The sequence below is a fragment of the Gambusia affinis genome, linkage group LG07 (genome assembly GCF_019740435.1).
Source record: "Gambusia affinis linkage group LG07, SWU_Gaff_1.0, whole genome shotgun sequence".
Taxonomy (NCBI): Eukaryota; Metazoa; Chordata; class Actinopteri; order Cyprinodontiformes; family Poeciliidae; genus Gambusia; species Gambusia affinis.
Window position 1 is genome coordinate 6,045,851 of NC_057874.1, and position 13,781 is coordinate 6,059,631.

The 13,781-nt window shown below is 42.1% G+C and overlaps 1 protein-coding gene across 3 annotated transcripts in view; it reads right to left on the minus strand.

Annotated features, from left to right (window-relative positions):
* The window catches only part of LOC122834324 (cadherin-4-like), a 301,525-nt gene that overhangs the window by 15,573 nt on the left and 272,171 nt on the right, over positions 1 to 13,781 (minus strand). For 2 of the 3 annotated variants that reach the window (XM_044122664.1, XM_044122666.1), the window contains 3 exons: positions 12,680 to 12,865; positions 12,350 to 12,603; positions 5,960 to 6,111 (listed from right to left, as the gene is read on the minus strand). In XM_044122664.1, the coding sequence (XP_043978599.1) occupies positions 5,960 to 6,111; positions 12,350 to 12,603; positions 12,680 to 12,865 (592 nt within the window). The remainder of the gene's footprint in view (positions 1 to 5,959; positions 6,112 to 12,349; positions 12,604 to 12,679; positions 12,866 to 13,781) is intronic. The other variant, XM_044122665.1, reaches the window with a different exon arrangement.

The following is a 13,781-nucleotide window of genomic DNA, read 5'->3' on the forward strand; positions in this document are numbered from 1 at the left end:
ACAGATTTTCTTATTTCTCCTCTTTTCTGTTCCCAAACAGTTGCTTCGGCCTTCCGCTAATGATCCCGCCGTCTCTCAGATTAATGCGTTATATTTTGCCACATAAGGACAGCCTGATTATTAGGGCGGGTTCCTTGCGTGTTTTGAGTTTATAAATGCAGATGGAAGCAGTATTGGTGACCGTCGTATTGGCTGTGTGACAAAATACAACTTCCCCTCAGAGATTTCGTTGCTGAAATCCTGCCTCAGTGTGTAGTTTTATTTTTAAAACAATTTTCATTTTAACAACATAAAAGGTTTGTTTTGTTTTTTTTGCATGCACTCTTCAAAGGCATGGATCTTACATTAATTTTGGGTTTTTGATAATGTCTTGAAACTATTCATTCTTCTTCCCAGGTTGGTAATTTAACACGACAGACAACTTCAACAGATTAAAAAAACAAAACAAGAATTGAGGCCAGAAATGTGAGTATTATGTATTTTATCTTTAATCCACATTTGGTCGACTACTGTTGATCCTAACACCACAAGTCTGAATCATGTTATTTCCCATTGGTGCTCCTGCATAACAAATCGTTTACAAGTTCTATTTTTGGCCAACAACTTCACATCGGCTAATAAGTAAATAATTTGACAACATTTCAGTGTTTTTTGTGATTATCGTTAGTCAGTCAAAGGTTAAGTTCAGGCGTTAAGAATGTTTTTGGATATGCAACGGGAAACATTTTTTGGAAGCTCAGCCCTTCTGTATTTAAGCAACAGTGAACTGAAAACAAGGATTAAAACCCAAATAACACTGGAAACAATGTAGCTCAAATGCTTGGCCTGTAGGATGCAGTGAAGCTTTTACTTATACAGAGTTTAAATTTGATCTGGCTCATGTAATATCTCTCTTTGCAAATGGCATAAATGTTCCACAACGAGCAGAATTTGTTCTAACACCTCAGTTAATCTGAACAGCTGCAGCAGCCCAGACAGAACATGGAGGGCCGCCAACGTTGTTGTTGTTGTTGTTGTTCTGCGCCTGAGGGCGTACGTGCAAGATGACTTGATTGAGTCAACATTTCCAAATGTTTTCAGTCTACGTTATGGACAAGATTCCCATTGCGTTATTAAAAAGTTTCACTCTGGAGCCCGTCGTCAAGCCTTTGAGTTTAGGTCCGGCTAAAATGCTGTTGCCAGGTAAGAGAGGCCAGAATGCAACAAAACATTTCTGTCTTACTGTCCTGACATGGTCATGTACAAACAAGGTGTTATACTTTTTGAAATGTTGCCTGTTTGGAAATGCCGTGAAAGTCAGAGTGGAAAGGATGTTGAAATTAAGGAAAAGGTACGATTAGCATGCTAACGGGCTTGTGTTCAATGCTGCCAACCAAAAGCTAGCTAACCAAAATACTGGATCAACTAAACTAGTTAGTACCAGTTTGTCAGACTGTGATAATATTCTGTCCACCCCTAAAGTCACTATCCACGGTGAAGTGAGTTTTACATCAACATGGACAGAGAAGGCGCTAAAGAAGAACCTCAAGCTCCAAAATCCAGAATTACAAAGCTTGACAGAAATCTTCGGTCGCTAGCATCCAACTGGATCGTGGGTAACAAAGGAATTAGTCATGACAAATGTAGGAAATCAAAATGCTCGACTATGAAATCCAGCTCCACAGCCAGGGAGTGCAGAGTGTGCACGGCTCACAGAACACACACAGTATGCCGGCGTATGTGGAACCCTTGAAAAAGCCTGAGCCGTCTGGTCACAATGAAAAGAAGTACGGCTCATTGTAAACCCTCACAGAGTCTGTCTATTTTACTGCTTGTATTAATTTAGGTGACATTTGCTAAAGGGCTTTTGACCAACTATCTCTACATTTGCACCTTATAGGGATAGTTTTGGCTTGACTAGTAAAATCTGGTCTAGATTAAGGAAACCGCCCAACAAATTGCGCTGGTTCGTGGAAACAATGTTTTTAAAATTCACTGAGTTGTTTGGTCTGCGATCATTCAGCCATGAAAAAGGACGATTCACACAAATAATTAAAAGCCAAGGATTAATATTTATTGCTATGCATGGGTGCATGAAAAGCTTTTTGAAAAGCTGCAAATGCTTTTTCATCTGTACAGCTTCATATTTATGAAACAAACCATCCGTCTTCATTCATATTCCATGCCGCGTCCTATTCAGAGCGTTTCTCCTCCCAAGGTTTTATTCCGCAGCTTTTTATTAAATGTAATCTGGGTATTTATTTCTTCAGCTTAATTCAAGGTGTGTAAAAATCTAAAAAAGAAAAGAAAAGCGGGCTCCGTGTGCTGCACACATTTTAAACCTCCCCTGGGGCAAATCTGGGATGTTTGGGTTTTTTTTTCTAAATTAAACTGTCTTGGCATGATTTGAAGGCTGCACAAGACACAGATCCAGTGTAATTTCCCCACAAATCCACCTTCCATCTTAATCCCTGGGAAATTTCTAAATGATCCTGCCTAAATAGTAAGAAAATAGGTTATTTGATTAAGCTCTGATCCACTTAGTCCTTTGATTCTGAACAAGAAAAGCAGAAAATAAACCTCTTTGATATCTTTATCAAAGGAAATAAGCAAGATCCTACAGCATCCAAGCACCTCGGTATGGCTCCTCAGGAGGGCTTCGAGCTAAAAGTAGCATTTTGACCTGATGAAATGTTAAAGACTGCTCATCTTGATGAGTGCTAAGGGTCATGGAAGACCATCGATAGTGCATGAAATGTCTGGGGGGAAACAGCTCTAATGGCAGCCTCATGATGGCGCTGCAGGAAAACAGAAACATGCCTATGGGAGGCGTTTCGCCAAAATTCATGGGAATACAACAAATGTGTGTCAGACTGTCATTTTCCAGTGACACACAAAGTCACAGGCTGACTGACACACCTTGCAAAACAATACAGACCCTTTTGAAATGTTCATTCTGCTACCACATTTGATGGAATTTACTGGGATTTTGTGTCAGAACAGCATAAAATGAAAGGAGCCGGATACGTGCAGTTTTGCAAAGTGTGCCGTGCATTGGTGTTCATGTAACCAACTTAAAGTGCAATCACGTCAGAGCTGCTAGTGTTTCCGTCAGATCCAAATCCACTTTAAAATCTTTCAACGTTGTGGGTATTTGAGATCTAAACTTTCTCTGGGCCTTTTCAGCAGTTGAATAGCTCCATCCATCTTCTCATCAAGTCCTACCTCTTCTCCGTCACTGCCGGAATAAAGAAAGCTTCCCTATAAGATGATGCTGCCACTAACATGATTGTCGGGCCTGTGGGTTGAGGGATGCGCGTTTTGGCTAACGATGATCTAATCTGTTGAAGAATTAAAATCTCATTCACAGATGTCAAAAATATGACCAAAAAAAAAAGAAAGTAACATACCCAGTCCAGATGCAACCTAACACCATGCTTAACTTCACACCATTGATTCCAACATACATGCACTATTCAGAACGGGAACACATCAAAAGTTTGAAAAAATAAAAATAAAAAATCAACCTAGAAGAAGTGACATGTTTTGACAAAATCCCTTCCATTTCTTTGCATCTATAACTAAATGACACATTTTTCAATACACCAGCACAGCAGGCAAGATGGGAAACAATGGAATAGCCAGAGGGAAATGAAATGAAAAGTGTCTTGGGTGGGCCCCACTTCCCACCCATACACACACCTTCTATTTTCTTTGTGAAAATGTAATTTCTTCACATTTTCAGTTTGATCATTGCTAAAGAAAACACCCAGCCACTACAACTAAAATAAATCAGAAAACACACCCTGATGTGTGTGTTTTCTGCAGTCGGTTGAGCTGCAGAAAACATGGAATAAACTTCTTCGGGGTACAACTTATAGGTAAATATTTCTACCATCTGTTCAAAAAGAACAGCTGTATACAGTGGCGGCTGGTGGGGATATTTGAAGGGCTAGTATATATGAAATTCCAAGCGTTATCACGTATCTTATATAAACGCAATAGTAATCTTGTGTTAAGACAACTGTCACGTTTAAACAAGATACGTATCACTTAATTGTTTTTCCCCTTCGTGATAGCAAAGCGCTTCTGTAGCAATGCGCTCCCGTACAATCACACTGATAAAATGAAACAAGATACAATATGTTTTTAAATGAAAATAAAAATATATATTTTTAAAGGTATTTAATTTTAAGTTGTTTATTTTAACAACTTTGCAAATGTCATCAAGGGCTTAGCCATACTAGCCCACTTATACCAGCCGTCCCTGCATGTGTTAATGAATAAAATGAATCACATGAAGGTAGAATGTCTTTATGAAATAGGTGACTTCTGAAGATAAGTGGAGCGACTGATTTTTAAAAGTACAGACCAGTGTTCCCCAACCCCGGTCTGCGATAATAAAAAGGTTGGGGATCACTGATTTATACCACAGCAGGTACAGAAAACCACAAATGCAAAAATTAAATCATATACAAATCTATTAATCTCTTGATGTTAAATAAATAAAAAACATTACTTTTCATTTAAGTATTTATGTCAGCTTGAGTTATGCAGAACTGATCGGATTGTTTCCATAGCAACAATCAGAAGCAAGACCTTGCACCATAAGTCCAGTGAGCTCACTAATGAGGTCATAGATGACATCATGTTCATCAGTGGTCCCCAACCCCCGGAATGGGGACCAGTACCGGTCCATGGACCAATTGGTACCGGGCCGTGCAAGAAATAATTAAATATTTCCGTTTTATGTATTATTTGAGTCTGGAGGATCTTTTATTTTAAAAATCCTTTAACCGGATTCTCCCGGTTACGTCTTGCGCGCCAACATTGAGCCCACAAGCAGCAAAATGAGTAAGAAACAGATCAGATGTCTTTGGAAAGTTTCTTTGCGAAAAGGAAAAGGCCCAGAGAAGAGAATGGATTTATCCCGGTAAGTGATTCCCACATTCCATGCTATGCATGATATGGTGACCGGCTCGTCAATGAGACAATGAAGCTTCAAGCTGCTTCACCACATAGAGACCAAGCAACCTGTGCATAAGCAACATTTCGGGTGTCATTGTCTCTCATCACTCCCAGATGGAACCGTCTCGTTGCAGAGAAATAAGCTTAGGGCTCCCATTAGTCGTTATCCTGAGTTAAAATTTTCACAAAAGCAAAATGTTCATTTTTGTGGCGCACCTGTATCTTATTTTGAAGGGATATGTAAATGTTACCATAGCGACTAGAGTCATAGAGCGTTAGGGCAGTGGTCGAGACGAGAGGAGCTTGTGAGTTTTAGGTCTGGTTCACACGACACGATTTAAGGATTGTGGGCCGATTTTCCAAACCTCTGTGACCACACACAACACGGCAGGAGCAACACACCACACATGAACCTATTCCACTCATGAACATCCTGATTCCAGAAGAAAATCCAGCAAAACCCTCAACATACCATACGTGAATTTAGAATAGATGTAGAAGCAGTAGTGATAGTTTGTGGACTCAAAAGACGCTAAAAGACGTAACAAAAAGAAAAGGCATTTGATAAAAGACAGCGGGAGCAGCTGCTCTACTTGCTGCACTATGATTCGGAGGTGAGTTATGTTTTTTTATAGTTAACATTATTGACAGAATAAACAGAACCACATATAATAAACAGATATAAAAATGACCTTAACATATAGTAATAAAAATTTACACCGGACTCTCAGTTGCCATGCCAACTGTTTGGGATTCCCTCCGTTCTTACGTCACCGCGCTTTCTAATTGGCTACCTGTCACATTCAACGGGCTGCGTTCTCGCTCCCAGTCAGGGAAAAACCACACAGGGTGTAATAATCGGGCCAAGACAATGTTGAATAAAAATCCCCTTAAATTAATTGGAACTTGTCACAGTATGACAAAATGTGAACAAGTTCAAGATGGATGACGACTTTTCTAACGGTAATTAATTTTTGGGTACTGTTGGTTAAACACATTCATCCTGACTTACCAGACTTACCATTGTCGTACGCCAAGAACGTGGCCTCATACATGTTGTTTTTGACGTACATGGACTCCCTGTCCAGCAAGGCCATGGTGGTAATCTGACCGTTGGTTCTGTTGATCTTCAGCCAGTTAGCCGGGTCGGAGAGCTTCGAGTACCTGCGCCGACAGACAGACGGAACAAAAACAAGACTTCAATTCCATGTAAAACAATAGGCTTATATATTCTACATCATGACTTTTTGCAGCTCATTGGTACTGCGATAAAAAGCAACTCTAAAGCTTTTTATTTGTAGATCCAAAGTGGCTATTATCAGGTTGAATGCTCATTACCATAACAAGCCGCGGCAGCCGAGTGCCTTTGAAACGCCGCGGCGGCAAGGAGAGCAGAACATATGTTCGTCAAACTTATGAACGCGGCAGCTCATTAGCATCGAGAGCGAAGAAAAGTCCTGTGTCCATTTGTGGAAAGGCTCGTAAACGCTTCCCCGGCCCTGTGTACCCGCACGGCAGCCGTCGCCGTCATCAGCGCATTTACAAATCTCATTAACGCAGATAATAACCGCCAACAGCTGACCGGGAGGAGGCAGGGAAGGGAGCCAGGTCTAACGAGAAACGGTTTAATCACGAGTCTCGCGAGAGGGTCAGAGTGCGGCCATAACGACAAGAGACGGGGTTCAGAGAATGGAGGAAGGAAAAGAAAACGGGGTGAGACAGAGATCACAGTGGAGTTTATCTGTAAACACGGGCAGTGGGACATGACAGCCATGAAAAAGGAGGCTTAATTAAAAGGAGAGAGAATCGGAGGCCGACAGAAGTCAGCCAGTCAGTAAACCAATATCACCTCCAGCTAAAGCCCCGTTCTGAAACCAAAACACTGTATTTCTTCTGTCTGACATTAAATCAGACGTTTCTGTCAGATGCAAAAAAAAAAAAACCCCAAAAAAACATAACTAAGTGAATTTTTAGAGTTGTGTTTTTTTTAGCTGTCTTTTCAAAGTTTCTTAATGGTGCTTCATACAACTTGGTGAATTTTTGATGTCCTTCCATTCACTTCTCTTGAATGTGTCCCATTCCTCTGGGCAGAACGAGTGTTACCGAGTCAGATTTGTGGGCTGCTTTGCTCACACACGCACACACCTACCAGTTTATTACTGAGTACTATGATTTGAGTTTTGTGAAGGCCAATGCGAAACGTTAACTTTGTGGCGTTTAAGTCAATTACAACTCATTTGGAGGTATGATCAGAGTCACTGTCCGTTTGGAAGACCCATTTTGACCCAAGCTGGGCTGATGTCTTCAGATGTTTCAATATTTCTAGGTAGTGTTATTTTTTTTATGACACCATCTATTTATAGAAGTGGACAGGTTTTGCAGAATCACTGCCTGCAGCATGATGATGCCACCCCATGTTGTTCTCAGATAAAACCCTCAAAAGCAGCTTCACCAGAACCACAAGATATTAACGCCCTCGTGTCCGTGTGAATTTGCAAACTATAACTCGGCTTCTTCCTTGCAGAGCGGCCTTTCAGCCCATGCCAGCAAAGGACTTGTGTCTTCTGTCCTGCTAGCTGTAGCCAGCGTTTTCCCATCAGGCCATTTTTGTTTACGTTCTGGGGTTAACAGGCACACATTGAATAAAACCAGTGAATCTCCAGGACACAGAAACCTTCCCCTTCCTGGACCCATGATGGCTGGACATTCCCATCATGTTTGTACTTGTGTGTAATTGTTTGAGCAAATGAACCCGGCCCATTCAAGAATTGAAAATTTGAACGAAGTATGAACGAACTTCCAGAGAGCCACAATTTTCTTTCAATCTCGCCGTGATGTCACACAAGTGAGCAGTGCGTCCAAGCACAGTCTTCTTAAAACATACCCATTTCCCTAAAATGCTATGAATTAACCAATTAAAAGCTTTCACAGCCATGACAGCCTCCTTTTTGCGTTCCTGAATTGTTTAAAAGCGTAGAAATCTTAGTGCAGCTGAACTTCAGAATCTGAGAAAAGCAATAAAAACGTCTCGAAATCTCTTATTATTCTGGCGTTTAGCAAATTAAACTGTCAGACGGTAAGAAACAGCACATGCAAATATCCACTTCTAACTGTACATAAACTCACGAAAAGAGAAATAATTCTCCTTGTAAGAGCTTGCCGTTTTGCTCTTCGTGCAGTGGCTCCTGGCGCTCTCGTCTCCTCCCTCTGCCAGCAAGGTGTCACCCCCCCCGCTGCACTTATTTGCAGCCGGCATGGCTAAATGTCGTACCGCATCTCCGAGGACTTTGTTGTTAGTTTTACAGAAAGTTCAACCCTAATCTTTGGCTCTGGCTCCTGGAGATCTTCATAGTGAAAGATTCTGTCCACGTCTAAATATCAATAATAAACTAACAATAGAAACATATAGGAAGTATTCAGATTTACTGGCCAAAATATGTTCCTACATTGAAGAAGTGAAATGCTGTACTTTGAGGCACATTTTATAAACCCGGCTGGATATTCACCACTCGTGAACATCAGGAAATTCCTTATTGTCATCGGAACGCCATCAACTGTGATGCGATGTGACATTTCAGTACTTTGCAAAAACATTTAAAAGGAATTTCAATCATAAGAATCAAGATTTTGGGATCTTTACTCGTTTTTACGCACACCCTTTAATCTCTTCTTTTGTGACAGTGGATTTTGCTGTGATCCACCAACACAAAGCACAGCACAAGCGCGAAGCGGAAGGAAAACGACGAAAAGTTTTCCGGACGTTTCCACAAATAAAAGTCTGAAAAGTGTGATGTGCTTCGCGTCCAGCTCTCCCCCATAACTGACACACTAAAAATCAGTGAAAAAGAGTTTTCCATGACAAAACACGGCGGTTGTTCCATCATGCTATGGGGGATACCGTTTCAGCTGTAATGAAAAATCGCAAGTGGAAATGTAATAAAAAAACATGCAATATTTTTCTTCCGCTTCACTGCTTTGTTTGGATTTATATATAATTGAGCTTGTTGCAGTTGATCAATTAATCTCACGATGAACCAAAAATAATTTGATAATTTCTAATCTGATGAGTAATATTTTCTCAAGTGCAGTTTTGTTTACAGAGACTCCACTTTCCATTTTATTTATACTTTTGGTTATAAGTGGTTTTTATTTCCGTTTTATTTATTATTTCTGGTTGTCGTCGTCTTTTATTTCCGATATTTAAAATGTCTTCCGGTTCCAGTGTTAAAGTGTTTTTTACAGAATTAAAGTTTGTTGGTCTTTTTTTATTCAATTCAACTCAATTCAAAAATACTTTATTGACGCAAAGGGGAAATTAAATGTTGTTGTAACTCATATTAATTCAAATTCTTTAAAATTTGTGAGGCTGAACTCGCATTAATATGCCCCTATCAAGATATAATCAATACATTAGAACAATTTTATCGTTTATCGCAATAATTCCCGGGAGAATTTATCGTCCAGCGAAATTTGTTATCGTGACTGGGATTTATAAACTCGGTAAATTACGTTATTTAAGGGTGAAAGAAAAAAAATATTAGGGTATAAATATTTCTGAAATGGACCGCTTGTCCAAGGGCCTGCCAGCTTCCAGCTCAGGTCTCTACCAACTGAATAATCTTCATCACGATCTCGCATCCCAAACAAGTGTCCTTGTCTTGCAGAGAATAATCAAGACTTACAAGGAATGCATAAGCACACGCACGCGAACCCACATTTACTCAGCCTCGCCGCCTCTTAAAGCCCATCAAACAGTAAAATCAGCTGGCAAACAGTCTTGGCTTCACATAATCTTGTTTTCTCTTTCCTCCAGAGAGCGAGAGAGGAAGAGAGAGAGAGAGTGAACAAAAAGACAAGAAATTCAGAAAAGCATGAAACAGCCAAAGCTGGCTCCTCTCCCATCCACGACGCAGGGTTTTCAGTCATGCTCTGCGAGTACCCGCCTGCATGTCGACGGTGTGCATCTAGCAGCCGGTGTTTGTGCATTTCTGTGTCTTTTGTGCACGGGGGTTCAAGCGAGGTTCAAGGGAATACGGGAGTAGAGACCGTGCCGCCGTGAGCCGAGCGACTACTGGAAAAACTCCCGAGGAGGAGAAAGCGGCTCTGAGCTCACATCAATGGGAGACACACCAACCGACGGGAAGGAAAATGACTGGGGTCAGCGGGGAGGGAGTTGAGGGAGTAAAGAGAGTGAGGTACATGAAAAGTAATTTCTTTCAAAGGGCAAATGAGCTCAGGCCGTTTGCATAAAGGAATCGACGGAGGTTCTTCTCACGCATGAGTACGCCTCTTTCTTTCACCTCTCTTTTGTCAATTCGGTAACATTTCCGCCAGGTTTCGCCGCGGACACGGCTGCCTCCCTGACATTAAGAAAAATCCATCTGGTGCTGACAGTGGAGTGGAAGGGCCGCAGAGGGGTCAATGCTGGGACGGCACCGTCCCCGCCGCGTGTCGTCCCGGCTACGACGGCGAGGATCGATGAGGAGGATGGCGGGCGCTGGAAGGCTGTCCAGCTTGTTACAGAACGACCTCCTCACACCGGCTGCTTGGCAACTGACGGGACGGGGAGATAACTGGGACGTGGTTGGGAGGTCAGCGGAAAATGCCGCTTCAGAGGCGTAAGCTATGAAGAAAGCTTTCAGCGCTGATTAAACGCCTGTGAAGCTCAATATTTTGTGCAGTGCGATATGGGAAGTGCACAAAATATTGGAAATGTTTAACTACAAATGAATGGCACGCTTCAGGCCGAACCCGGCGCCTTGCTTGGGCGAATGCTTTAATAGAAAAGCCAATAGTGGACGTGGATTTTCCCCCGGTGGCCAGAAATGTAAGTTCCAAACTTCTGTCACGGACGACCGTGATTGCAGTCAGCGTATTAGTTTCTACACTAGTGCTCACATAGAGGTGTACTCACTTCCACTTTGAGAGACTTTTTCTTTGTTCTTGTGACGCGGTCTGGCTCAATATGGACCCATCTTAAGGACCAGATTTCTGTTTGGACTTTGAATGATTTTTAATTCATTCTGGAAATGATTTATTTTATTATTAGAACTTTATTTCACCAGATTAAATCCCACTGAGATCAGGGCCTCTTTCACAAAAGTGACCTGACTGAGAAAGGCAGCGACTCACGTCATAATGCAGGGGTGGACACTCCTGGTGCTCCGGGGCAGGTTCTCCTGCAACTTTTAGTTGTATCTCTACTTCAACACACCTGAGTCACATAATGAGGTCATTAGCAGGACTCTGGAGAACCTGACTGCAATAGGGAGGTGATTCAGCTGTTGGATTCAGGTGTGTTGGACCAGGGAGACTCTAAGAGTTGCAGGTCACCGGCCCTCCAGGACCAGGAGTGCCCACCTCTGTCATAATGGATAAGTTATTATACAGCAATAACAAAATAACAAAAATGGACCTGTTAGCTGAGATCTGTCAACTAAGCATAAAGATCACCAACACATTCTTAATTGACTTGATCGGAACACTCTTTTACACTAGACTTTCACTACATGATACAGGTTTAAATGACTGAGTTGCTGAAACTTGTAAGGAGATTTTGAGACATTATGATTATAGAAAATACAGAGAAAAATGTGGGTGAAACACAACTAATATAATGTCCAACCAAAATGTCGCAATTACATGTTTTCCTGACATTGTGGAGCTCTAGCTTGGAGACATATGCAGTTGATTCAGGCTGCAGGAGAGTGAGCGAAAGCAAGACTTCAACAGAAAACAGGAAGGCTGATGGTTTCTTTGCTTAAGGTAGCGTCAATAACCACAAATACAGGATGCTATTGATGTGATCTGAACTAGCTGACTGAAGGAACTCCCAATGGTGAACTTGTATTTTACAAGGTTTTACTTGGACTCAAGCTGACCTACATTTCTGCTACAGTTGCACTGAGAAATGTTTATCTTCATAGTTTTTGGGGGTTTTTTCACATGATTTGTCGTTTCTTTCTGTCTCTTTGGACAGAATTGGGTAAGTCCACTCTGTTCCATCTCTTTGGAACTGACTACAAGAAACTTTGAGATTGACTGCATTAGTGGTTTAACATCCAAACTAAAAGTTCTGGAGGCCAATTCAGCAACGTAACCTGTCATTTTCTTTTAACTGTAACATTTTGTGTTGTAAGAGTTGTTGCCTCTTGGTCAGGAGGACTCGCTAGAAAATGAGGTTTTTAATCGCAATTGGTAACTTCGTAAATTAAAGCGAAACAGACAGTTTCAAATGTCACCTTGTTGTTTTTCTGTTTTATTGTTTTTGTCTGACACGTCACATGCTCACTGCAAGATGGCAGCAAAAAAAAAGTGTTTCAAATGTCCGTGGAGAATTCAAAACCGGAAATTCAAACCGTGCAAAGATTTTTTTTTTATTTATTTTTTTCCAGACCCGTACCTGACGATCTGGTGGATGAAGTGGTCAGGGTCCTGAGCTGCGAACACCGTGAGCGTGGTCCCCGCCGGCACGCCCTCCTCGAAACGGATCGTCTTGGGGTTGACGGGGAAGACGGGCGGCTCGTTGACATCCTGCACAGAGATGGTGACCCCCGCCGTGGACTGAAGCGAGGACTGGATGCCGCTCGCCAGGTGGGCCTGGTTGGACACCACCACCGTCAGCATGAAGGCGCGGTTCATCTCGAAATCCACCGGCTGCAAAGTGACGGCATCGGGTGAGACGGTCGATGACGACGGGACAAATCGGAACTGCATGCAGCTTTGGTTTTACCTTGACCACCGTGAGCATTCCCTCATTCGTGATGGGATTTGTGCGGACGGTGAAGTGTCCCGACGGGTCGCCGCTGACGATTCGATAGACAGCGTTCCAGTTTGGGCTGTGGGGCTGATCCCGGTCCACCACCGTCAGGTTGGTTACCACGACGTTCACCTTGTTCTCCGGCACCTCACCGGAAAACTGCACAGAGGAGGAAGAGAATGGACGAGCAGGAGAGAAAAACATTAAGACGATGTCGGCATAGAAGTTTGACTGTTTGCTAATAACCTGATTTATTGACTTTTGACTCATTCGCTTGCGCCGTCGTCCATCTTTAGAGGATTTTGCATAATTGCTGTCCACAGAAGCACGAATGCGAAGCGGTCGCAGCGCAAATCGGATATTAGAAACAAGGAGGGGAGAGGGGGGAGGAAAAACAGGCGCATTTGTCCAAATGCGGATAATACAAAATGATATCTTCCATTATGCTAATGCGGCGCTTTATTCCGCACCATATCTGCTCAGATGCAACTCTTTAATTGAACAAATGGATTTTTCAATTAAGTGTTTACCCATTTAATTTGGATTTTGTGCATGAAGCAAATCCAGGTCTTAATAAGTAATTAGATAAGTGCTGTGATTAAGACAGCTGTAGGAATAATCTCTGGCTAATGATCTTCATTATATTGCAATCTTAGACAACTCTCCCATAAACTAGCTTGTGGAGGAAGCGCTGTGACAGCTGGAGAACCCGAAGAGGAATTTACAGCACAGTGGGAAGCATTTATCTAGATGTGAAGGGACAGGCACTCAAAGATAGACGCGTAAATTTTAACCCCTCAATCCAGTTTTCCCATTGGACATTTTAACTGATTTTATTTAGCATTTGTGTGACTAAAGGCATGTTGTAACATGACTTCTTTTCCTCTCCTCCTCTTCTGATTTAACCCTCCTCCCTTTTTCCTGGTTAATTTAGTCCTTCGGCTTAGCCTTCCCAAACCGAACCGTTTGATTCGGATGTGCCGAATCAAACGTGCAGAAGATCGGCCTTTTGAGAACGGACGTTTTATTAGACACAGAAGGACAAATTCACGAGGGCGTTCGGGGCTGGCTAGAC